This window comes from Nilaparvata lugens, chromosome 12 (genome assembly GCF_014356525.2).
Source record: "Nilaparvata lugens isolate BPH chromosome 12, ASM1435652v1, whole genome shotgun sequence".
NCBI lineage: Eukaryota > Metazoa > Arthropoda > Insecta > Hemiptera > Delphacidae > Nilaparvata > Nilaparvata lugens.
Genome location: NC_052515.1, coordinates 7,329,202 through 7,356,630, shown reverse-complemented (window position 1 = coordinate 7,356,630; position 27,429 = coordinate 7,329,202). Strand labels below are relative to the sequence as shown.

Sequence of the window (27,429 nt, the reverse complement as noted above, 5' to 3'; positions counted from 1 at the left end):
CTTGTGATTTTTCAGTTAGTTGTAGTTTGGTTGATAAAGTTAGTTATTTGTTGATGGTTGATAAAATTACAAGTTTCTTCTATAAGTTCTTTTTTGAGTTAGTTGTAGTTTGGAACTATTTGCTAATGGTTGATAGAATTACAAGTTTCTTTTATAAGTGAGTTTCTTTTTTAGTTAGTTGTAGTTTGGAACTATTTGTTAATGGTTCATAAAATTACAAGTTTCTTTTATTAAATCAACTCTTACTAATAAATTACAACTAGGCATTTCTTGTTTTTAAGTTTCTTGATTATTGTTGAAACACTAGTTGTGAAAATTTGAAGTTTTCCATTGGATAAGGATATATTTCACAGTATCACCTTCACTACTGAACAGAAACATTTCCAATAACTGCAAACTTGATCTGTTATCTTATAGAATTCATCATCCTCTACAGAAATGTTTGTAGGATGTTATAATATTATCCCATGTACTGTTGAGAGGAGTGATCCGTGGTCTAGTGGATAGAGTGCTTGCGTAGCAGCGCTCTAGAGATAGAGATCCCGGGTTCAAACCCTCTCATTACCAAAAGTTTTTTAACCAGATCACTCCCATGTTATCGGATGGGCAAGTTAAACTGTCGGTCCCGGCTCAAGTATGACATTCGTAAGGCCCATTGACGGCTTAAATTATATTCAGGCGGTGGGACCTTCCCGCAAGGGACTCCCCACCAACAAAAGCCATACGAATTTACTATTGTACTGTTGAGAAAAATTAATGATGAGAAAACATTCATATGAATTCAATAAGTGAATTATTGAATTATATAAAAATACTAAATCTGTTTGTTACAGGGAACACTACCAATAGACTTGATCAATAGACTTTATGGTTACGTGGAGTTTATGTCTAAAGGAGATCCCTCTGCTGTGAACCATGTAAGCTATAGAAAATAGAAATATTATAAATATTTAGAAATTAGAAATATAGAAAATATGAAATCATCCATAAAATTACAAGAATAAGAATAAGAATTTTCATTGACCAATAAGTACATAATATTATACAATAGGCTTTGACACTTTGTGAGGGCGCAACACGCGACCCAGTCAAACATATTACAAAAATTAAGATTACAAATCAATTACCAGTCCAGTTATTGATGTCAGTAAGATTAAGATACTCTTTGCTTTAGCCAATAGGATATTGTTGGGATAAATTTTTTTTGTTGGAAGGATCCTGATTGTGCGCGGCAATTTGTTAAACAATAAATATTGCTGATACCTATGGCTTTTTAATGATTTGCTCAGTCTAAAAAAGGCGTGACTATGTTATCTCTGTGTCTAGTTAGATGTGCATGCTGATGATAGTGTTGTTTAAAATCATTTTTATATTTTTTCAACATGAATCAGATTACAGTAAATGTACATAGATGGAAGAGTCATAATATTTAGTTCGATAAAGCTATTTTTACAAGATTCATCACTTTTCAGGCCAACTATGCAACGAATAGCTTTTTTCTGCCATACGAATACTTTTTTCATCTCGCTACTGTTACCCTACAGTCGAAGTCCATAATTAAGTTGGGAGTTAAAAAGACCATAATAGTAAGAGGTAATAGGTAAACAAGTATAATAATAATTATCTAAACGCCTTTAAACCGTTTCTAAAGGCTTAAAAAAGTATTGATTGAAATTTCAATCCAAACACCATCATTTCCATATAGGCTAATTTACAGTGATGCTAATTCATATATCATGCCATGTATATCTTGAGAATGATAATTTTCTTGGAAATACTTTTTCTCTTATAGGGGTACTATTATTATGATAATGAAATATTAATCTGTACGCCTTATGTACGTACAATTGAAATACTCCCACCAAATACGTTCACCTTTGTAGCAATTACTAAATATCAATATACATTAATATGATGATCACCGAAACTAGTAGTTACGTTACAATTTGTACTCTTTTTTATTATTTAATTAATATTTATTTATTCATCATTTACAATCAACTTAAGGACAAAGTAACAGACTACAGTCCAAAACTTCTTTTCATCACAATTTCATAAAATAAATTGTCCAAATAAAGGTTATGTGCGACTTTCCAATTCTTTACTAATCTCCACATTGAAACAAAACACAAACACTTGAAACAATTAATTTTGAATCTAGAAAGATTAAGATCCGAATTGATAACAAAACTCCTTCTACTTAGTATTCAAAACTGTGAAATAAATAATAATTTGAAATATTTTGTTCCAAAAATATTAAAGGGTACTATAATTTTATTTTATAATGTACCTGCATTAATTTTTTAACACACAAGCTGAATTAAGACTACTAGTACCATTCAATGTCATTTCTGTTACATACGTTGAATTATGGTAGCCTACTTCGAATTTTTGCAAATCTCACCTTCACACCAACTCCCTGGATATAGCCTGTCAAACAATAAAAATTATGATTAATGTAACATTACACGTTGTAAATATGAGTGCCATCTATAAGTTTCTTTTCTGGCTCAAAATTTTGCAAAATTACTCAAAATTTTCCAATTTGTAGAGATTTGAGTGAAATATTTTTGTTTTTGATTAGTTTTTAAATATCAAAATTTTAAATGTTCAGTTTATTCATTAGTTTTGAAGTGGAAATTGGTCTTTTTGAAATGAAAAGTGGAATCTCAACCTCATTCTTTTTTGAAACTTATTTGTAATAATTTGGGAGAAGACGGATTGGGCTATGCCTCTTGTCTTCTCCCAATCATATTATATTATAATTATGATTTGTGATTGTCAATGAAATAAGTAAATGAAATAATTCCAATTCACAATAAACCAGTGTATTTCACCCTAATTATTTATTACCTTTTAAATAATATTGATTGACCCTCCCATAAATTGAACGACAACTGAGATATTTTTAGAATTGTTCCAGGACTCATTTGTACCTCTTGCCCTTGATGCTGACATCTTGGTAATGCTGCCGTCCTATATTGATGAGATAGTATCTGACCCTCTACTGATGCCTTCCATCCCAACCGATGAACGTAGAATGGTTCTGAATCAGGTAAATTAATTTGGTTCAATAATTTGTTAATTTTTTAAATTTTAAATAAATTAATAATTGATAATATTTATAATACTCACTTTTTTACGAAGCGCTACAGACCTGTGTGGACCTTGGCCTCCTCGACAATTTGCCTTCAATAATCTCGCTGACATGCCTGCCTCTTCCAATTTCTCACTCCCGAGTACTTTGAATCCTTCTCCACATCCTGCAGCCAGCGTGTGCCAGGGCGGTCTCTTATTCTTGTTCCTTCCATTCTTCCAGCAAGCATTTGTCTCTGCATTTCTCTCTTAAATATTTATAATATAATAATGATTAAATTATTAATACTCACTTAAATTATTTGAAAATAAATGACGAATTCTTTCCTGAGTGGTGAACATATAAGCAGGTACAAATGCTAAGTATAACAAGTAGTATAAACTATACTTGTGATTGGGTGCGTGGGTAATGATATGATAGATTATTACTAGTAGTACTGTGAACAGTAGACCTCGCGCAGTTATAAACCGCAGCCTCCTATTATACTATCCATCAGAGTAAATCCTGTCTGTATGTAGTGTCGGCGAAATATCGGTGTGAAAACGGCTAATGGCTGTTGGGGTTGGTGTATCAAAAATGCTAACATCAAAAATCAATGCCAATGCCTGCGCCAACACTAATACAACGCCAAATGCAAAAATCTGCGCCAATGCCACAACAAAAATCATGCAAATAGCTACGCCAATGCCTGCGCCATGCTGATACCAAAATCAACGCCGATGCCTGTGCTGATGTCAATGCTGCGCCAATGCCAATGCCAATGCCTGCATCAATGCCAATATAACGCCGATGCCAAGCCGACACCAAAGCATACGCCAATAGCAATGCCAATGCTTATTGCTGACTCTGTATCTCAAACTTCAACACTACTGCATTACCTGGAGGTAATTGCCAACCATGTTCACATTCACAACTTTGAATTCAGAAGAACAGTCACAGTATCATGAAAGAATTGATTCAAAAAATCCTCTCCTAAATTATTCCTGTATGCAGAACTCTAAACCTTGAAAGCTGAAAATATCAAAAAACCAAACCTTACCTAAATTAATCCTCACCTAAATTAATCCTGTATGCAGCGTCTATCTCTTTTCCAAAAAATGAATTACATTGTCATTTCAAGCCTGAAATGTACATTGTATAATTATAATATGATACAAAATTATGTGACTCTGTATTGAATTTGGAATGCAGCCGTATACTACAAACATGAAGCAATGCTAACTGAGATGTCACCGGTATCAAGTTTGGAATGCAGCTGTCTACTACAAACATGAAGAATGCTAACTGAGATGTCCCAGTATCGAGTTTGGTATGCAGAGTCGACTACAAGTATCAGCCCAACACTTCGTGCACCAGATCAGCCCAACACTTAACGTCATCATTGGAGTCACACTTAACTGAAAATCATACTGAGTGCCTTAACGGACTGTTTTCCAAAATGTGCATCAATAAAATCAACCGCGGCAATAGTGAAAGAAATGAACATTTTTGATTTATTGAAATTTTATGTGAAAATTAAATGTAACAATTCATCAATTCATTTAAAAAAAAAAAAAAAATAATAATAATAATAATTTTTTTTATTCAACATACTAAAATTTTTTTTTATGCAATAAAATTAAATTTTTCTATCTATTAAATTTGTGTGCAATTTCAAAAAACTATTCTTTACATATAAACTTTCTGTTGAGATATTTTTCTTTAAATTATAAAGCTAAATCAAAAGTAATATTGATATTCTATATTTTGAGATATGTTTGGAAACATATAACAAACGCTATTGATGAATTTTTATAATAATTTTCAATATTTTTGGATGACATGTATGTTTTTCTAGAAAAAATTGTTACTGTTCTCGAATTTAAATTTCAACAATTTTCATTAGGGTCAATGTAAATTTTTTCTTTAATTTTTCAAACAGTAAAATTTTTTTATGTCAAGAGGGGGGTATTTGTAATATTACATTTTTCTTCTCACATTTAAATCGAATCTTCAATTCGAGATCTATGGAACTTTATAGTAAATGTCAGAGTTATCAATAGACGGATAACTTTTTGATGGAGAATTTATTATCGTAAATGTTTGTTGCATTGTTCCATAATGTCACCGAGGCAGGGTTAACAAATTATAAATAAATCGTTTATTAAATAGAATATATTATGTACCATATGTCTCATTTTTCCAAGTCCTGTAACTTAATTGAAAATATATTTGTTTTTCTGTATAGATCTCGTGATGTTCATCTTGTACTTTATAATCCTGAATAATATTTCCATCAAATTAATTCATATCCAACTAGGCCTAACACGATTTGAGTTGAACATTTCCAATATTAAAAGCACAAATTAACAGCTTACAAGTTGGTTAAATTGAAAAAATACAATGAGTAATCAATTATACGTTAAGCCGTCGGTCCCGGCTGCCACAAAAGCAGTCGTTAGGTCATGTCAGAGACCCTGAAATTGATCAGCTGCGACCTGAAAACTCTGACACCAGACCTGAGCCAGCCAGGTCACACGATATTATTATTATTATCAGTTATACAATTGAAAATATAATCCAGCATTGATATTTGTCGTGTAATCAGTTGAAGAATTATTGTCCTTCAATTGATTTCAGTAGATTCTTTCAGTTAATTTGTCGTTCAATTGAAGAATTTAAACCAAATTTTTAAAATATCCCCAAATATATAAATGAAATTGAGAGTGAATAATAATCTCTAACACTAGTCGTGACTTTGAAAAGTTGAAGAAGGATTAGACCTAGATTAAAGTAAAATCCCTCCAAGTAGTCCATACTAAAATACATCAAGGATATTAGAACCTATCAGCTCCAATTAAGAATAATCTGCTTGAAATTTGAATTGAATATACATTTTTTATCGTTCATAGGTTTTTTCATATAATATGGTTTGAAAACTTCTTGAGCATTGTTGCTTCCATTTTAATATTTCAAGTCTAGTATTATATAGTTGATTATTATATAATATTTTGTTGATCAATTTGTAATGAAATGATACAAAATTGACGGATTCAAATTAATCACATTTTTCGTCTGAACTCTTTTCAATCTCAGGTTCTATCAGGATCCGATACAGCATTTCTAGATACATTACCACTGGTTGATACTGTTACATATGAGACTGAAGTTACGGACATTGAAAGTTTTATTCCAGAAGAGGACATCATTGTTGAAACTGAAGAAATCGACATAACTGTGACAAGGCCTGTTGTGGTTGATTATTTGCAGCAAATTATCAACAAAGTAAGTTTGAACAAAAAATTTAATCAATTCATTCAAACTCTTAGTATAGGCACAGAAAAAGATAGCAGAAGTAGATATTTTATGGTATAGTTCGTTTATGTTTCAAATTTCAAGCCGATATTTTGTTAACTCAAGTCGACTACTGTCTTTTATTACTGTTTTTTTTTTTTTTGGGGGGGGGGTGATAGTGTAAGAACGGCACAGTATGATAGACTACCAGCGTATATAACATCACGAAAATTAACTACTGGGATTATCGGCTTGAATTAACAGTGAAATTTGGAACATAAACGTCCTATACCATGGGATATCTTCTTTTGCTATTTTTTCTCCAAGGTATTATCCACTTTAATTATAATCGGTTGAACACTTCATAGTATAAATGTTAAACTTTGCTTACAAAACCGTAGTGCTAATGCTTCTTGAACAAATCCAAAATTAGGAGATAAATTATAAATGTTCATAATTAGTTATTAGAACACTTAATATGGGATAGGAGGTGAATTATGAATTATCATTACACTTAATTATCAAATCCGTGAATAGAGAAAACAAATAGACATGATTGTCACTTGTGACTTTTCAGTTAGTTGTAGTTTGGTTGATAAAGTTAGTTATTTGTTGATGGTTGATAAAATTACAAGCTTCTTCTATAAGTTTCTTCTATAAGTTCTTTTTTGAGTTAGTTGTAGTTTGGAACTATTTGCTAATGGTTGATAGAATTACAAGTTTCTTTTATAAGTGAGTTTCTTTTTTAGTTAGTTGTAGTTTGGAACTATTTGTTAATGGTTCATAAAATTACAAGTTTCTTTTATTAAATTAACTCTTACTAATAAATTACAACTAGGCATTTCTTGTTTTCAAGTTTCTTGATTATTGTTGAAACACTAGTTGTGAAAATTTGAAGTTTTCCATTGGATAAGGATATATTTCACAGTATCACCTTCACTACTGAACAGAAACATTTCCAATAACTGCAAACTTGATCTGTTATCTTATAGAATTCATCATCCTCTACAGAAATGTTTGTAGGATGTTATAATATTATCCCATGTACTGTTGAGAGGAGTGATCCGTGGTCTAGTGGATAGAGTGCTTGCGTAGCAGCGCTCTAGAGATAGAGATCCCGGGTTCAAACCCTCTCATTACCAAAAGTTTTTTAACCAGATCACTCCCATGTTATCGGATGGGCAAGTTAAACTGTCGGTCCCGGCTGAAGTATGACATTCGTAAGGCCCATTGACGGCTTAAATTATACTCAGGCGGTGGGACCTTCCCGCAAGGGACTCCCCACCAACAAAAGCCATACGAATTTACTATTGTACTGTTGAGAAAAATTAATGATGAGAAAACATTCATATGAATTCAATAAGTGAATTATTGAATTAAATAAAAATACTAAATCTGTTTGTTACAGGGAACACTACCAATAGACTTGATCAATAGACTTTATGGTTACGTGGAGTTTATGACTAAAGGAGATCCCTCTGCTGTGAACCATGTAAGCTATAGAAAATATGAAATCATCCATAAAATTACAAGAATAAGAATAGTTATTTGTGCAACTAGTGCGCAAAGTGTCAGTTTGCTGCACCGAAAGAAACGTTTATGCACGAGCCGTAGGCGAGGGCGGAATGGTTTCTTGAGTGCAGCAGAGGAACTTTGCGCACGTATTTCACATTAAGTTTTTCCTACAGTTACCATTGAATATGAAAAGTGGGTAATTATGGGTAAAATTGCCTGAAATGCATCAAATGTTTTTCTGTGTAATTTTATTATTGATAAAAACCTTAATCTTAAAATCCTTAAGTCCTCGTTGTCGTTGGTTATAATATATATAATGAATAATAATTAGCGCGTTGTGCTTCGTTGCACCTCTGCTCACTATAGCAGCCCAGTCACTGTTACCAACTTCATTTTGATTTTGCTGCACTGTTGCTCCATATAACCTACTAAGTATTTTGCGTTGCCATGTTGCAAATCTGGAGTGCAGAAAACTTTTTCCCGCACTAGAGCGGAAAAGTGATTCTTTGCGTTCTGTAATCAGTGCAGCAATGGCCACTTTTCAACGTAACTGTAGGAAATAAGAATTTTCATTGACCAATAAGTACATAATATTATACAATAGGCTTTGACACTTTGTGAGGGCGCAACACGCGACCCAGTCAAACATATTACAAAAATTAAGATTACAAATCAATTACCAGTCCAGTTATTGATGTCAGTAAGATTAAGATACTCTCTGCTTTAGCCAATAGGATATTGTTGGGATAATTTTTTTTGTTGGAATTTTCAAAAATTCACCTAAAACTGAAATAATTAGGTTACTTTTAAATTGAATTGACTTTTAAACTAGAAAAAAATAATCATTTAAACTGAATTGTCTTTAAACTTATTCTCCTTTCAACTGAATTGTCTTTTAAACTGAATTGACTTTAAACTAAACAAAAACAAACTATTTTCCATATTATTTGAAGTTATATAGTGACAAATCTTCTTTAAAAACAAAGCAGTTGGCTGCTCGTGATGTTCCTCCAGTGATATCCGGCTGTCGCATCTTGAACAAAATGTCAGTAGGGTCCACAATACTGACTTCGGGGCTGTCTGAGAAAAAAAACTTTAGAGAGTTTTCTCTTTTTTTCAAAAATTTAACACTGAACCCATCCTCATTTTCTTCTTCTATTTGTCCAATAAAGTGGTACACTGTCTTCTTGGTGGGAAACTTTGTTAAAATGAAATCATTTACATTGAAAGATTGGTCATTTAATGGAGCTTCAAAATCATCTTCTTCCTCTGAGAAAGGGCTGTCTCCTCCATCATCATACTTTGGAACGTCTTCGTCGGTGTCACTTGAGTCTATTTGGAAAAGTTTTCTAGAAATAACCCTACCTTCAAATTTTGATCTTTTATCTCCCTTTCTTGCTGCTCTCTCCAGCTTCCGTTTCTCAGCCAACAAGCGCTTTTCTTCTCTTTCTTTTGCTTGTTTCAAAAGAGCATCTTTTTCAGGTGTATCAGTCAAAATTCGTGATCGACCTTTTTTCGTCCTGGTTTTTGGTTTGTTTTTGGTACATATTTAGGGAAGGGCATTACGTCTTCTGGGGAAATTATTGAGCTATTGTCTTTGTTTTTTCTTGTTGAGGGGTTGCAGGTGCCATCTCTGAATGCTCTCCAGTACTAATTTCGATCAAATCAGTTGCAGGAATTGTAGATGTTATGCTGGAAGATGTAGGCATACTTGGCACACTTCTGTCTGGATAAGCTGATGTAGAAGGGCGGCGATCAGTCACACTTGCACCTTTAAAATCTTCACCAGTAAAAATATGGCGATTCAATGGTTGGATGCCTGCTTTTCGAAAACCACTTTTAATATTTGTCTCAGTGAAAGACTCAATAAACGGTTTTTTACTCAGTTTGGGAATTTCTCTGATGCTGATTGTGTGGCCAGGATTTTCGGATAGCTAGATGTTGTATTCGGCTGCAAGGCGCCGTTTGAATTGCTGGAATACAGGTCTTTGGAGCCCTCAGGTGAACCTATCATGTAAGCAAAGTTTGGCCGTTTTCTTGGAAATATATAAACTGGAGGTAAATAGCTTCCATCAGCACAAATGGAGGCACAAAAGGTGATCTGCTCTCCCCTTTCTGCAGATACTACTTGTCCCACTTGTTTTGTACCCTTAGCTGCTATTACTTTTGGTGCCTCTAATACAGTGCTAATACCACTTTCGTCTAAATTTACTATTCTTGAAGGTGGGGGATTCACTTTTGCAAGCACAGTTTCGAGATTATCAAAAAACAATCCAATATTGTGTGCATTGAAACTTGTGTTGCGAGACAAACTGGTGTTTTCAGCTTGCCTAAGGGAAAGATCTGAATGCCTCTTCATGAAGTGATACATCCATTCTTCTCCAGCTGACTTGGTGGTGTGCCACTTCTGAGGAATGCGCTCGTTGAGGTTCAGGGCGACAGCATACTTGTAGGCAAGTTCTCTTGTCATGGAATATGTGAGGCCGAAATTGATTTTTGACCTCTCAATACAATAGTCCACAATCATGGCTTCTTGTTCTGGAGTAAAAACCTGCCTATGTGAATATTTCGAATTGTAAACTGGAGCCATATCTTCTACTGTAATCGACTTAACAGGTTGAGGTAAGTCTTCATGCTCTTTTTCCAAATCGATGTCCTCAGGTTTATGTCCTTCATTTTCTTTTTTATTTATTTTACTTAATCTAAAATGAAGCGTTGATTTTTTTAGTCCATGTGCTTCTGCTGCTTCCCTAATAGAGCGGTAGTTCCCATTTCTGTAATCGTTGAGGGCCTGCACGATGGCTTCTTCTGAAATATCCAATCTGTCAGTCTTCTTTTGATACTTCCTGACCATTTTAACCTGTAAAAATCCAACAAAATATATGAGCACGGAGCACTTACACAACTTATTCATTTATTCATGAATTGATACATGAACATAATCATTACCTAAATGATTAAAATGAGAAAACTGTTCAAGCACTTGATGGTAGATTTATTTTGAAATTTTATTAGAAAACTAGGCTAGTTCAAAATTAGTTTTTGGATCATAAATTTTTGGTCCCCAAATGATGCAGAATAAATGTTCAGTTCAGAATATCAACATTATAAAATCAATAAAAACGATACAGTGATTTTTTTATAAAAAATTGTGCCCCAAATATTTGTCCAAAACTGCCCCATGGTAGGTTTGTATTCTAAAATGCAAGTTGTGAGAACAGATGTGACATAACCTCAATCCTAGCCCAAGGCATGGGTAACTGAATGAACAAGTTATCTAAAAAAAAAGCATTAGAAATCTTGAAATCAATACTTACGTTTGGAAAATAGAATCCGTGCAACTGGAAAATCACTTCACTCTCAGCAAAAAACTCAAATTATTTTATAATTTTTAAACGCCTCGCGATACAACAACCAAACTTTCCACAGTATTATGAGACTGTCCCAGGTGTGATTGTGTGGGAAAGGGGAAAAAAATTCCCTCAACATTAAAATGGCCATGTCCAATTGTGCCCCCGTCCAATAGTGCCCCACTCTCCCCTACATAGATGGAAGAGTCATAATATTTAGTTCGATAAAGCTATTTTTACAAGATTCATCACTTTTCAGGCCAACTATGCAACGAATAGCTTTTTTCTGCCATACGAATACTTTTTCATCTCGCTACTGTTACCCTACAGTCGAAGTCCATAATTAAGTTGGGAGTTAAAAAGACCATAATAGTAAGAGGTAATAGGTAAACAAGTATAATAATAATTATCTAAACGCCTTTAAACCGTTTCTAAAGGCTTAAAAAAGTATTGATTGAAATTTCAATCCAAACACCATCATTTCCATATAGGCTAATTTACAGTGATGCTAATTCATATATCATGCCATGTATATCTTGAGAATGATAATTTTCTTGGAAATACTTTTTCTCTTATAGGGGTACTATTATTATGATAATGAAATATTAATCTGTACGCCTTATGTACGTACAATTGAAATACTCCCACCAAATACGTTCACCTTTGTAGCAATTACTAAATATCAATGTACATCAATATGATGATCACCGAAACTAGTAGTTACGTTACAATTTGTACTCTTTTTTATTATTTAATTAATATTTATTTATTCATCATTTACAATCAACTTAAGGACAAAGTAACAGACTACAGTCCAAAACTTCTTTTCATCACAATTTCATAAAATAAATTGTCCAAATAAAGGTTATGTGCGACTTTCCAATTCTTTACTAATCTCCACATTGAAACAATTCATTTTGAATCTAGAAAGATTAAGATCCGAATTGATAACAAAATTCCTTCTACTTACTATTCAAAACTGTGAAATAAATAATAATTTGAAATATTTTGTTCCAAAAATATTAAAGGGTACTATACTTTCATTTTATAATGTACCTGCATTAATTTTTCAACACACAAGCTGAATTAAGACTACTAGTACCATTCAATGTCATTTCTGTTACATACTTTGAATTATGGTAGCCTACTTCGAATTTTTGCAAATCTCACCTTCACACCAACTCCCCGGATATAGCCTGTCAAACAATAAAAATTATGATTAATGTAACATTACACGTTGTAAATATGAGTGCCATCTATAAGTTTCTTTTCTGACTCAAAATTTTGCAAAATTACTCAAAATTTTCCAATTTGTAGAGATTTGAGTGAAATATTTTTGTTTTTGATTAGTTTTTAAATATCAAAATTTAAAATGTTCAGTTTATTCATTAGTTTTGAAGTGGAAATTGGTCTCTTTGAAATGAAAAGTGGAATCTCAACCTCATTCTTTTTTGAAACTTATTTGTAATAATTTGGGAGAAGACGGATTGGGCTATGCCTCTTGTCTTCTCCCAATCATATTATATTATAATTATGATTTGTGATTGTCAATGGAATAAGTAAATGAAATAATTCCAATTCACAATAAACCAGTGTATTTTACCCTAATTATTTATTACCTTTTAAATAATATTGATTGACCCTCCCATAAATTGAACGACAACTGAGATATTTTTAGAATTGTTCCAGGACTCATTTGTACCTCTTGCCCTTGATGCTGACATTTTGGTAATGCTGCCGTCCTATATTGATGAGATAGTATCTGACCCTCTACTGATGCCTTCCATCCCAACCGATGAACGTAGAATGGTTCTGAATCAGGTAAATTAATTTGGTTCAATAATTTGTTAATTTTTTAAATTTTAAATAAATTAATAATTGATAATATTTATAATACTCACTTTTTTACGAAGCGCTACAGACCTGTGTGGACCTTGGCCTCCTCGACAATTTGCCTTCAATAATCTCGCTGACATGCCTGCCTCTTCCAATTTCTCACTCCCGAGTACTTTGAATCCTTCTCCACATCCTGCAGCCAGCGTGTTCCAGGGCGGTCTCTTATTCTTGTTCCTTCCATTCTTCCAGCAAGCATTTGTCTCTGCATTTCTCTCTTAAATATTTATAATATAATAAATGATTAAATTATTAATACTCACTTAAATTATTTGAAAATAAATGACGAATTCTTTCCTGAGTGGTGAACATATAAGCAGGTACAAATGCTAAGTATAACAAGTAGTATAAACTATACTTGTGATTGGGTGCGTGGGTAATGATATGATAGATTATTACTAGTAGTACTGTGAACAGTAGACCTCGCGCAGTTATAAACCGCAGCCTCCTATTATACTATCCATCAGAGTAAATCCTGTCTGTATGTAGTGTCGGCGAAATATCGGTGTGAAAACGGCTAATGGCTGTTGGGGTTGGTGTATCAAAAATGCTAACATCAAAAGCTAATCTCCTTCAAGACATACTGGCAACAGGACGGCCCGAGTTGAAAGCAGAGAAAGTTCGAGAGACAATACTGTGTTATTTTAGTTATTAATTGCATGCGTTATTGCACGCAATCAATAGTTAATTTAATAGTGCATGAAAATTGCATTCAATGAGACATGCAATTTTTAGTCTACACAGCAGCTGATTTTTTACCAAGTTACATTGAGATTTTGCATTGCATGCGTCATGTCATGCAATTTATAATTCACTCGACAGCTGATTCATAATGAATAATTCTATAGTCTGATTTTTACTCTAATATTGGCGTATGAAGGAGGCTCCTTTTTCCTTTTATATTATCCTTGAAATGCAAAATTTCGAAAAACCTTGTATATTCGTCGACGCGCAATTTAAAAAGGAACATACATGTCAAATTTCATGAAAATCTATTACCGCGTTTCGCCGTAAATGCGCAACATAGAAACATTGAAACATAAAGAGAAATGCCAAACCGTCGACTTGAATCTTAGACCTTACTTGGCTCGGTCAATAATGATAATTTTCAATTGTCTGAGTAAGTTAAGCAAATAAATGATGTGCTGTTATCTTGATGGATTATAATATTATTATTATTTGATTGGAATAGCTACAGTAGTAGGTAGTCTTTTTGCTGGTTTCGGCTAATCTTTAGTTTAGTCTTTTTTTCTGGTAGTCTGGACCTGGACCTGTTTCGGCTAATTATGCAACTTTCAAGTGTAAAAATGAATTGTTATTGAAAAAATGAAAAATGAGAGTTTTATAATTGAACAACCAGTGCTGTTCAATCATAAAACTTTCAAGTATTCTATGAAACAAAATTGTTATTATTTGTGAGTAATAAATGAATTAAATTAAATTCAAAATATACTTTTCTTCTTAGTTATTTTTTAATTTGCAACTTTATACTTGTACTGTTTTACTACCTATGCACTTGCACATTTTTTAATGTTTCTGTACTTTTTCATCGCAAGTTTTTGCAACTTGGAGTCGCTTCTTATCTCTCTCGCAAACCTCTGCATTCCATCTCCATCTCTTTTCGAACATTGGCTATCCATATTTTCCTTGGCCCATGTACTTCTACTGTATTTTCTCAAATATTTCAACTTTGCTTCATACATTTCTACTTCAATCTTTCAAAAATATGTTTTGCCTTTTTTGCTTAAATAATGTTTATTGTTTTTTTTCTAGATATTTACTGGTACAGACCTATCGTTCTACGAGGCTCTTCCTGAGTCAATAACTACATCAACAACTATTACAACTTATGAGGTCTTAGAGAATAGCGATCCTGTGATACAAGATGTCAGGATTGTTAAGAAAAAAAAGCAACGCAAGAGCAAGAAATCAAAATTCTCCAAGAAACGTATCATCAAGTATCTGCAACAAGTTATTGAAAAGGTAGATATGAAAAATTTTTTTCACTAGAAGAAAATATTACTAATATGGTTTGTAAAAATATTTTTGTACTAAGTTGTTCAAGTGAAAACCTAGAAGACATAACCCTATTTCGGACTTTTTAATGTTCCCTAAATTTGGGAGACAAATAGTACCAGGTATCCTTAGTTCCCTCCCCCCCTCCCCGATCTGTGTTTTTCTTTGTAAGAAAATAATAATCTATATTATAATAAATGAAAGAACTGGGTTATACACGTACGGGATCGGAAATTCACGAATGACGCATCGTCACGTCTGAACTACTTTACTGATTAACTTTAAATTCTGCATAGGCTATAGATTCTTGTTAATTCACCAAGGATGGTTATAATCCTTTTTTAAATTCTTCAAGACTTCTGTATGTCAAGTTTTTAATCAGACTCTTGCGGAGCATGGGTTACCTGCTAGTAATAAAAATCATAAGAAAATGTTTGAGAACGTATATTATAAAGAAAGCAACAAATAATAGTTTAATGATAATATTTTAATGATAATATTTTATTTTAAAAACGTGAAAATGGAGTAAGCTTTTGAAACTGGCTGTTTTTATTTTGGTATTTTTAAACGATTTTTCTAAACTATCATTTTTAAACCAATATAAAGAAAGCATACACATCTGCACACTTATGTATGCTATACTTTACTATATGTATACTATATAGATAAATAGTACTGGTTATTATCTGGTTATAAGTATTGTATTGACTTATCAGTTTCTCTCAATAATCTACTCATACTGCTTCAGAAAATAAGTTCTTGAAATGACTAACCTTGGGAATAGAAATAATCAGCAATTATTTTGACTGGAATAAGAATAAGAATAGTTTTTATTGCTACAAACACAAGTTAGAATTTTTATATAATCCAAAACACATCTTCTGACAAAATGTACTGCTGGCATTATAAGACTTGAACTGGATAACCACATATTAGTATCAGTAAGAGTGTCAGTTAGGTACAGTGAAAATATAATTCTCATGGGACTATTGCCACTCAGCCCGTCCAAACCAGTATGAATATCCCCATTAGAACACATACAAATTATGTGAATTTGGTGAATTAATATGAATAATTTGACCATATTTTTTCTCCAGAAAGCACTGCCGTCAGAGATGCTTACTAGACTGAGTGACTACTTGGATTTTATACATGAAGATGTAAGTCTTTAATAATGTTTTATTTAATTCTCAATTTTCCCACAAATCGAATGATATCTACACTCCTACCAACTAAATATTTTTCCTATTATCTTTATGTATTTATCATGGAAAATTTATTCCATGAAACAGTATGATAAATTTGTTCAAGAACATTCGTTTCAAAATGCATTGCTCTCATGAACTGCATTGAAATTTGAAGTATGGTTATTTTCATGAATATATAAGTATTTAATCTACCTTATGAATGAGGATCGACTATCTTCAAATCACTCTTCTCAATTTAATGTTTATTCAAGACTAGTGCTAATAATGTATTAATCGCATTTAGCTTAAGTAGATTGGATTCTGTTAATTAAAATGTTTCGTTAGTGATAAATCCATTGAAAAGTTTGTTCTCACAACGTATTCAACTACCAACTACAGATAATTGAAGGAATTAATAAACAGACATTGAATAAAATTACTCAAATGATGAATATAACAAATTGACAAATCATATACTTTGGTAATTGATGTTTTTCATATGGAATATGTAATGAAATGATTTCTTCCTAATATTAATCTTGCGTTTTTCTATTGCAGGGTCAATACACAAGAACTATTACAGAAACTGTGAGTAACAATTGAATTTTATCATAAAATTAATGATAATACTTTGTATTCACAATTTCCCCTTCAATTCTTTTTCCCAATGATCATCTTAGTTTATGTAATTCAATGATACAGTTATTTGTTTTGAAAACAGGAGTGAAATTTCTCTCGTTTGAACCTCTCATACAGAACTATTTTGGGGGTATCTTATTATATCTCAATGAGTCAATCTTTCTATCGCGATTAGAGACGAAATTCACTATGAACATCATCATAAATTTAATATGAGACATGAAGTGGCTTCTCTATATCAATACAGTACTAGTACCATACATTTTTCACGGACAGAAATATATCTATTCACAAATAAAATCGTATGTACTAGAACACAGTTTCAATACAAACAACAACAAAAAATTAGAAAAATCTCATGAATATACTAAAGTAAATACATTTTTAGAGAATGGTTTACATGAGCAAATGCCTGTGCGCAAACTAGAGTTACATATTCAGATTTTTACAGAGAGGAAGGAAACATGAATTTTTATGCAATCAGAAGCTTATTGAATATTATTATTACATTCAGTAAATTATTGGGCAGCTCAAACATACGATTAATTGGTGAAATGATGCATACAGATTATAAGAACGGTTAGCTGATTCCTAATATCCTAAGAATATTAACAATCTATGATATAGGAAATAAAAACTCTTTAATTTGTAACAAATTTCTTTAGGCACCATTCTTTACTCATTCATCTTCTTTTAATAATAATTATTATACTCATATGAAAAAGCACAACTGGAGAAGCTTTGCAATATCAACGTTTGTTCAACAAAGTTTGTCTATTGTCAATTTTCCACAACATCACTCAATTATTCTCATTTTCAGGTCACCGAAGAAACAATCGAAGAAAAACCGAAAGGAAAATTCTCGCTGGCCATCACAGGTATAGACGCAGTCGACATTGTGAAGCCGGTCGGAAAATCCCTCGACAAGTTGACCTTGAAACTTAACGGAGGCGGCATGAAAGGTCTCATAGAAAAGTTGGGAAGTTTCAGCGATAGCTCCGAGGAAACAAAAATAGCGTCGACTCCAGATTTCAAGTTCTCATTCCCGTTCGACGAGAGCTACTTGAGTAGCATGTACCCCAACGTGGATTTCCAAGGAATGGTCACCAAGTATCTCGCGGGAGAGAAAGAAATTGAGAACGAACTCTTTGAAACCCCTCTGGCTGAGCTGGATTTGGAGGAGAAGAAAATAGCTGAAAATGCTGAAATCCTTCACGATAACTGGATGGATGTTGTGGGTGAGCTGGGTTTGTTGATGAAGTCTGAGAAAGATATTGATGGTGTTGATCAGTTGACGACGATTTTGAAAGATTTGCAAGCCTACGTTCCTCAACAGAGCATCAATGCGGCCGACAATCTATCTATGAAGAAGATTAAAAAAATCCTACAAAATTTGAGCGATTTTGTCACCGGGCATCCTAGTTTGAAGAATGTGAAAAAGTATGGGGACATTGTGAAAGGTTTGAAAACTAACTTGAAGTTTTCAGAAAAGTTTTTCAAGAAGGTAAAATCAATTTCAATAAAGAGGAGTAGTATCAGGAAAATTGTGAACAAGAAAAAATACTCAACAGTGATGGAAAAGGTTCAGGAGAAACTGAAATCCATTCCTGAAATCTTGAAACAGGAGTCTAGTGTGATCGGGAATGTTTTTTCGAGAATTATGAATGATTTGGAGAATTTTATGGCTTGGAAACCGAGTGACGTCATCCAGGACAGCTATACTAAACTTTTGTCTCGTATGCACGATTTTATGAATGAAGTTACTACGGGTGACGTAGATATTGATAGTTACAATGGGGAACTTATGAATGAAATTGAATTGTACATGAAAGAAGAGGTGAACCCTAGAAATCTGGCCTCTTACTTAGTTGTTGATCCTGAACAATCCACTTCTACTACATATTTAGAGAGTTTGGAAGTTATTCCTGAGTTTATTGTTGAAGAAGGGTTCAACGTAGAGTTTATTGATGAGGTTGAAACTTGTAGCAGGTTGATTTCAGAGTTGGAGGCTCTGATAGAATCAAGGACAACATCAGTGTACTCGTTTAAATACAAGAAAATAATCACAAAACTAACAAAATACATACAAAACTTGAAACAGTATGGAGTCAATGCTGTATGCCCGGAAGAGTACCAACTAGCACTACAGGATTTGGAGAAATATATCGTTAATGATCCGACAATTGTAACTCCAGACCGTTATTTGAAACTCATATCCAACATCAACTACAACATAGATATGATCAGTTATGATACGGTGGATGTGAACCCTTTCATTGAAAGATCTGTGGATTTTTTGGAGAGTTTCTTTGAAGCAAACCCAACAATTGTGAAAAATGAGGTAAGTGTGAAGATTATAAAAATTCGGAAATTTATGAGGAGTATAAAAAGGTTCGGTATACGTTCGGTGAATGTTAAACAGTACAGTGAAATTATACAGGAATTGGTTGGTGATATTACTCAGAACGAAAGTTATGTGGAGGATACTTCGGAAGTGACATACTTTCTGAACCAAATTTCAGATTACATCGAAACTCCCAACTATGTCATTCACAGTGTTGATCCAAACTTCGTGAAATTGATCTCAGATGTTGAATATTTTCTAACTACCAATACAGAAATAAAAATATCCAAATACACTAAGTACATTACGACTTTGTATAAGTTTGTACATGAGGTCGAAAGGTTTGGTTTGGAAACAGTGGATCTTGGTTTGTACAAAATTGAAGTAGAAGAATTTATCAATGAAATTCGTGAGGATATTTTGATTCCAGATGAAAACTCTCAAATCTTTGTTTTTCTTATCAACGAAATTAATGAACAAATCGAGAATCCATTGATGGGTACTCATGAGATTGATCCATTCATTGAGAAATCTATCACCGAGATCGATAGTTTCATACACCAAAAAGATGTTACAAAAGTTTTGAAATACTATAAACATGTTTTTAAATTGAGAAAATATGTGACAAGTGTTAAGAAATTTGGGATACAAGCGGTGGAACATGAAGATTATTATGAAATGTTGAATGGTTTTGTTGAGGAGGTGAAAGAAGATGAAGTATTCGAAAATCCTGAGGTTTTTGAAAATCTAGTCTCAGAAACATCATCATTCATTGTGGATACATCCTACGGACTTCACGAAGTAGACCCCTTCATCTCGAGGTCGATTTCAACTCTTGAAAGCTATTTCCTCTCCGAACCTAGAGCTGACTTCTCTAAATACTCAGCCCACATCACGAAAATATACAAATACATCTCTGAAGTGAAACGGTTTGGCATGGAAGCTGTAGATACCGAGGGTTATATCAGTATTTTGGAAGAGATCAATCAAGAAATATTTAACGATATGAGTATTGATGACATTGATAAATACACACATATCATAGGACAAGTTACGGGATATTTGAAGGAGAGTTCAAAGATTGAAAGTTTGAAATCTGTAGACCCCTTCATTGAGAGATCTATTAACATGTTGGAGAGTCTGATAGAATCTGATGCTAAAATCCTACACACTACCCGTTACAAAAAGATAATTACAAAGATTTACAAGTATATTTCTGATGTAAGGGTTTACGGAATTGAGTCTGTGGATTTGAACAGCTACCAAACAGTTTTGAATCAGTTTGTACAATATGTATCATCTGATCCCAGTATTGAAAACAGTGAACAATATACAGGACTTGTGAATGAAATCTCAGATTATATTCTAGACACCAGTTACGGTACTTACGAGTTTGATCCTTTTGTTGAGAAGTCCATTGTAGAGTTGGAAAACTATCTGCAAGTGAGTTCTACTGTTGTTTACAAGAAAAAGTATTCGAAAATTATCAGGAAACTGTACAAACATGTATCAAATGTGAAAAGATACGGAAGTAGTTCTGTTGATACGGAAGATTATCAGCGTATCATTGCTGAGTTACAAGCTGAGATAGCGTTGGATGAGAATATTGAGCAAGATTGTGCTGAATATTTGGGGTTAGTGGAGGAAATCTCAGAGTTATCCCAGGATAAACAAGTGTTTGAGTATGTGCCAGTGGATCCCTTCATTGAAAGAGCCATAGTTGAGTTGGAAAAGTATTTGCAGACTAGTTCGGGAGTGGCTTACACCACAAAATACTCTATCCATATTACAAAAATGTACAAATATATTTCAGATTGGAGACGTTTTGGGGTTACAGAAATAGACCACGAATACTACATGAAAACCTTGTCAGAACTCATGGAAAGTGTGCATGAAGATTTGGATAGTGATACTTCGAAAACATGCATAGATTTGATTCTACAAGTGGCAGATTACTTTGACACCCCTACCTATGTTTCACATGACTTGGACTCCTATAAAATACTGGTTTCTGATTTTGAAAATTATCTCACTACTGATCCACAAATTGAGAACGGTGTAATTTTGAACCCTATTTCAAAATTGAACACCTATGTAACTGAGGTGAAAACATTTGGAAAAAGTTCTGTACCAGTTGAAAATTACCGAAGTGTACTAACAGACTTGGAGAAACAGGTCATCAACAATTTGGATGTTGAAACCCAAAAACCATACATCGATTTGATATCTCAGATTTCTGTACACTTCGAAGATACTACAGTTACTTGTGTGGAAGATAATCTTGATCCTTATAAGATGGTTGTAACTGAGCTGGAGATTACTCTACGCTCAGATCCTAGGATTCAATACACTACTAGTATCTCCCTACTAGTCACTAAGCTTCATAAATATATTTCCGATGTGAAAAGGTACGGGTTAGGTTCAGTTGATACTGGACACTACGTTGAAGTGATCACTGAACTCTCTAATGAATTGTTCCCTCTACTTGATGGAGGAGACCTCGAGATCTATACAGAAATCTTCAATCAAATCTACAGCTATTTCGGGACTCCTAGTTACGTCTCGTACGATCTGGATGAATACAGCACCTTGGTTACAAATTTGGACAACTTTTTCCAACAGGAAGCCAAAATTGTTTACACTAAGAAAACTACAACACTGATCAAAAAATTGTACAAATATACGTCAGTTGTGAAAAAATATGGTCTGGGTGCCGTAGATGTGGATAGTTATAGAGTGCTGATAAATGAACTTCAAAACGAGGTTTCAAATTTGGATCCTACAGTGGATACCTCAAAATTCACAGAGCTCACTTCGGAAATTATCACGTATTTTGAACCAACAACTGTTGAGCCACAAGAGCTGAACAGTTACAAAACTTTAATATCAAATTTTGAAACCGTATTCCAAGCTAGCACTAGCAACCTATCACCAAAATTCACCCTACTCTTGAAAAAACTTCATAAATATACTTCAGATATTGAGCGTTATGGAATCAATGCAGTCGATGTAGCCTATTATCAGAGTATTTTATCTGAATTGGATTCGGAGATAACTAAAGATACCACTTTGGTAGATTGTGACATTTTGAAAGATTACATCACACAAATACAGCAAGTTTATGATCCCAATGATGGAGAAACTAATGAGATAGGTCTCTATAGAATGCTGGTTTCGGAATTGGAAACTGTATTGGGTCATTCAAAAAAATCCACAGAATATACAACTATTTTGAAAAAGTTAACAAAGTATATTTCAGATGTGAAACGTTTCGGAGTTGTTAGTTTAGATAATGAACATTATGCTCGTTTGGTACAACAATTAAACAATCTAATCATCTCAGATGAAGCAATTGATGTAGAAGTTACCACAGATTTAGTGAAACAACTGGAAGGATATTTTGTTACACCAGATTATGTATCAATAGATTTTGAACCCTATTGTAACCTAGTTACAGAGTTGGAAAATGTATTTGCTGGTGACACTAGTGTAGTTTATGCTACAAAGTATTCGTTGAAAATTACAAAACTGAAAAAGTTTGTCAAAAGAATCAAGAAGTATGGAGTGAAAGCTGTGGATATGACTCAGTATAAACAGCTGCTTACAAGTTTGACTGATGAGATAATAACAGACCCTGAAATTGAATCCACCAGCGAATACACTAGTATGATTTCACAGATCTCTACCTACTTCGATCCACCTCCTACAACGAATATAGTAAACACTGTAGATCCATTCCAAGAACTAGTCTCAGATTTGGAAACCTACATCAAACAAGAACCAAAACTCACAAAATCATCAAAGATTTCAATTCTGATACAAAAGTTGTTCAAATATTCAGCAGATGTGAAAAGTTTTGGACCGACCGCTGTGGATCTCCAATATTACCAGGATATAGTGACACAGTTCAATAAAGAGTTGGAACTGGAGACACATTTAGATGACAAGGAACAATATCAAGATATGATATCACAAATATCTGATTACTTTGGAGTACCAACCTATGTTACCTATAACTCAGACCCCTATTCCTCAGTTATCTCTGAAATTGAAACCTATGTGAAACAGTTACCGTCTCATGAAATATATTTGGAACCGTTAACAAAACTACAAAAATACTCTTCAGATGTGGTAGCTTACGGAAAAAATAATATCGATAACAATTATTATCAGTTACTTGTGACACAGATGTGGAGCACTTTGACGGCTGACCCACAAATTCAAAATTTAGAGATTTTTGAGGACCTTATTTCGGAAATTTCTGATTATTTTGATACCTCTTGTCATGTTGAATTCAATTTGGATCCTTACAAACAAGCTGTAACGGAGTTGGAGACGTATATGCAAAAAACCACAATAAAAACTACTACTAAAAAAACATCTATCAAACGTACTACATTGATTAAGAAACTATATAGATATATAAACGATGTAGACACGTATGGTATAGAGTCAGTGGACCCAGATCATTATAATACAATACTTCACGAACTTGAAGAGGACTTGGGACTTGATGAAGTTGTGGATGAAGGCTACACGAACTTGATTTCACAGATCTCCGAGTACTTTGTCACACCATCTTATGTAAACTACGATTTACAACCGTACACCGACGTAATTACAAAACTTGAGGCATATTTAAGCACAGGATCCAACGATTTATATGTTAAAAAATATTCTGCTCATTTGGAGAAATTGTCAATATTTACCACAGAAGCTAAGAAGTATGGTATAGGTGTGGTAGACACTAACGCCTACTCGTTCACTTTGTCTCAACTTCAGAATGAGTTGGAGAATGATGGAGTTTTCCCAGATTCAACCATCTATGAAGGGTTTATCAATGAGTTGTCCAGTTATTTCGAGACAGATCAGAATTTGAGTAATCTAGACCAATATACCAGTTTGATAAATGAGATTGAAGACCGGTTTCAAACTGGTCACACTGTTCTGTTCACGAAAAAATACTCTAAATATGTAAGGAAATTGCGGAAATATGTGGTGGATGTCAGAAAATACGGTATTAAATATGTCGATCCCAAATATTTCAACACAGTTCTAGAAGAAATGATGACAGAAGTCTCAGCCGACCCTGAAATCGAGGATGTAGTCTGGTATGAGAACAATGTGTCTCAACTCAATGAACTGTTGGTTATACCGGAGTATGAGACTTTCAACGAAGATCCCTATGAAACGTTGATAACAAACTTGGATGATGCATTATCATCTAGTAGCACAGTAACAAAAGTGGTTTATTCAAGAAAATACTCGTTGAAAATAAAGAAACTCAGAAAATATTCGAAAATTGTGAAGAAATACGGCATAAGTGCTGTGGATTCACAGTATTATAATGGGTTGTTAACTGAAATCAAGTCTGATATTGATAGAACTGTGGAAGCTTCTGAAAATTTATCAGAAATCTTCTCAGATATTTCAACCTACATTGAAACACCCAGTTTCTTTCTACACACCTCTGACCCGTTTACAACTCTTCTCACAGAGTTAGAAGAACTCATAAACACTGAAATCAACGTTTTCCAAGCTCCAAAATACTATCCAATCATCAAGAATCTATTTGGTTATATTTCCCAAGTCAAACAATTCGGTCTAAAAGTGTTGGATAACTCAGATTACTATCAGGATTTGATGACTCTTCAAAAAATGCTTTCACAGGAACCAAAGAACAATGGTTTTGGGAAGTATTCTACACTGATTATGCTGATTTCTAAAGCTTTCGATGATACTTGTGGTGTTTTACCAGATTCTGAGCTTCTTATCAACTTGTTGTTTGATGTGGAGAATCATATCAGTGAAGAAACACACATTACAAACCATAACCAGTATTTCACAACCATTGGAAACCTTTATGATTTCTTATTGGATGTACACTTGTTTGGAACACAAGGAGTAAACAGGAATCTGTACAGGAATATGGTTACCCAGGTTTCTAACGTGATTTCATCAGATGCTAACATACGAAACCAACACACTTACATTGGTACGTTATCTCGGGTATCAACATATCTAACTTGTAGTTCTTTGTTCCCATATTCCACTGAGAATTTCCGTAGTTTGATGGGGAAACTTGAGGAACTAATCAGTCGTGAACCGAAATTAATATTCAGGTACAAGTATCTCCCCATAATCTATGACCTCTACAACTACATCCCAGATTTCCAGTATCTTGGTACAGAGGGTACAAGGTCTGAACACTACCGGAACATTCTGTCTGAGTTCAGAGCATCCATAGCTATCGAACCCAACCTCCTTGACTCCGATATCTACTTTGAAGTAATCGAGGATATATTCGAGGAAATTGATCGGCCTTTCCATTTCTCAAGAGAGGTTAAACCGTTCATGAAGTTGATTGGGGAAATGGAGAAAGTTATCGAACTAGAACCTGACCTGGTGAACACTATTTACTACAGGAAACATCTACTGAAGCTGAGACACTACATCTCACATCGACACGCCGTCAAAAACCTCGACTTGGAACTGGATTACATCAGTGTGATTGTTGATGATGTTGTCAAAGTGATGTCAACTGAACCTAAAGTGTTGGATCAGACAACTTTTGATCGTCTTGTGTTTAGGCTACGCAAACATGTGAAAGTCAGTAAGAAATCACGTCTAGCCATACCTCTGGACTCTGCAGACACTGCAACAATTGAAGAGATTGAGGAGTTTGTTTTGAAAACTACCACCAACACACTACCTGACAGCTTCTTGGAGGACGATCGACTAGCTATGGAGCTGGGGCTATCTGCTACAAAACCAGATCCCAATCTAGAAACTGTTGATAATGTGGATCCGTTTTTGAGTGATATCTCCGGGTTGTCTCCAAATTCAGAACGTTCGAAACTGTTAGCTATGATTAAAACACTGTCCAAACCTGGAGCAGTATCGTCACCCGATGTACTGCTGAAACTCACCGATTATTACAGGAGTAAGTTTGGGGAGCTGGATGGGGTAGTGGGTGATAATCTGTTGAGTTTTGGGGAACCAAATTTGATTTTGGATGATGATTTCGGAGGTAGTTTCGGTGGGACTCCAATGTATGGTGGTTTGGGAGGAAACCCAATGGGTTTAGGGGGAACCCCGATGAGCCTAGGGGCAAACTTCCCCATGGAAGACCCCAGTTTCCTGTTCAACAACCCGGTCATCATCCAACCTGTACCGGTGTTTGTTTCGGGACCTCTTCCGGGTGAACCCACCCCTGAGATTGACCCGACCAGTTTCCTGAGCGTGATGGGGGATGAAACCATTGCCAAGCTGATCCCTCCCAACGACAACTGGGAAAGCTACACCCTGCACATCGAGGGCATCGATACCCTCGAACAGCTGGAGGCTCTGAAGGCAGCAGTGGAGAGGAATGGTCTGCTGATCGCAGGCTTGGACACAATGGCTGTTGAGGCTCCTCCCACTGAAGCCGAAAACTTCGACGGATATATGGGGCTGGACGAGGTGGCTGCCATGTATGCTGAGATGACGGCCAAAGTGGAATTAGTGGAGGAGATTCTCGACGTGAGTAATATTGTTCCCAATCAATTCCATCTATGATATTTTTTTCAATCATTGCAATTAGAAAAACAATATTTCTGTTTTGTTATCGTGGGCTGTAATGTAATATTAATTTCTATTTACAAAATAACATTACTTTTTCAAAAAAGGATAGGCCTACTATAATGTTATTTTATAAATAAAAATAAGTAGCCCTGAATAAACATACATTTAAAAAAATAATATTAATTTTTTTATTCATTTTGTACAACAATACTCATTAGAAACCACAAAAGGTTTCCGCTTAAATCTGTCCTAAATGCATATCTTCACTCTCACTGATTTACCTCTTACTTCAAATTAGTATTTTATAATTAAGTTATAATGCATAAGTTGTAAGGAAGTGTGAGAATCTCACTACGCAAATATATCAGACTTGTTAGTTATCTTATTAATATTAATCAATGACATTAACACATAATCATAGAATGATTAAGAATAAAAGACAGGCTTAGCTCTTACTATCTATGCTAGCATATTATACTCGACAACGGTGGTATTATTCTCAAAAAGTTTCAGTCATATTATTTCTTCTTTGTCCTAGTATTAGTATCTACG

General features: G+C 34.0%; 2 protein-coding genes across 3 annotated transcripts in view; one reads left to right on the top strand and one right to left on the bottom strand.

The window, feature by feature from the left end:
- Positions 1-27,429, top strand: part of LOC111049637 — a 52,767-nt gene that overhangs the window by 16,491 nt on the left and 8,847 nt on the right. Inside the window, exons 11-17 of the mRNA XM_039438837.1 lie at positions 6,173-6,361; positions 7,779-7,862; positions 12,925-13,056; positions 14,902-15,111; positions 16,242-16,304; positions 16,890-16,919; positions 17,791-26,835. Coding sequence (XP_039294771.1) covers positions 6,173-6,361; positions 7,779-7,862; positions 12,925-13,056; positions 14,902-15,111; positions 16,242-16,304; positions 16,890-16,919; positions 17,791-26,835 — 9,753 coding nt within the window. The remainder of the gene's footprint in view (positions 1-6,172; positions 6,362-7,778; positions 7,863-12,924; positions 13,057-14,901; positions 15,112-16,241; positions 16,305-16,889; positions 16,920-17,790; positions 26,836-27,429) is intronic.
- LOC120353805 lies at positions 8,652-11,342 on the bottom strand. Of its 2 annotated transcripts, XM_039438843.1 has the most exons (3): positions 11,203-11,342; positions 10,378-10,745; positions 8,652-9,228 (listed from the first exon to the last, which is right to left on the bottom strand). In XM_039438843.1, the coding sequence occupies exons 2-3, from the start codon at positions 10,737-10,739 to the stop codon at positions 8,829-8,831; spliced, it is 762 nt and encodes a 253-aa protein (XP_039294777.1). In that variant the 5' UTR covers positions 10,740-10,745; positions 11,203-11,342; the 3' UTR covers positions 8,652-8,828. The 2 variants fall into 2 exon arrangements, with proteins under 2 accessions (XP_039294777.1, XP_039294776.1); XM_039438842.1 differs by lacking the exon at positions 11,203-11,342 and having other exon boundaries at positions 10,378-11,032.

What these genes read in the sequence shown, in the direction of transcription:
- LOC120353805 (XM_039438842.1), bottom strand. Translation starts at nt 10,799, where the DNA reads ATGAATAAGTTGTGTAAGTGCTCCGTGCTCATATATTTTGTTGGATTT. An exon ending in TGTATTGAGAGGTCAAAAAT is followed by an intron (nt 9,229 to 10,377) that starts CAATTTCGGCCT and finishes TTCTAGAAAACT; the next exon opens with TTTCCAAATAGACTCAAGTG.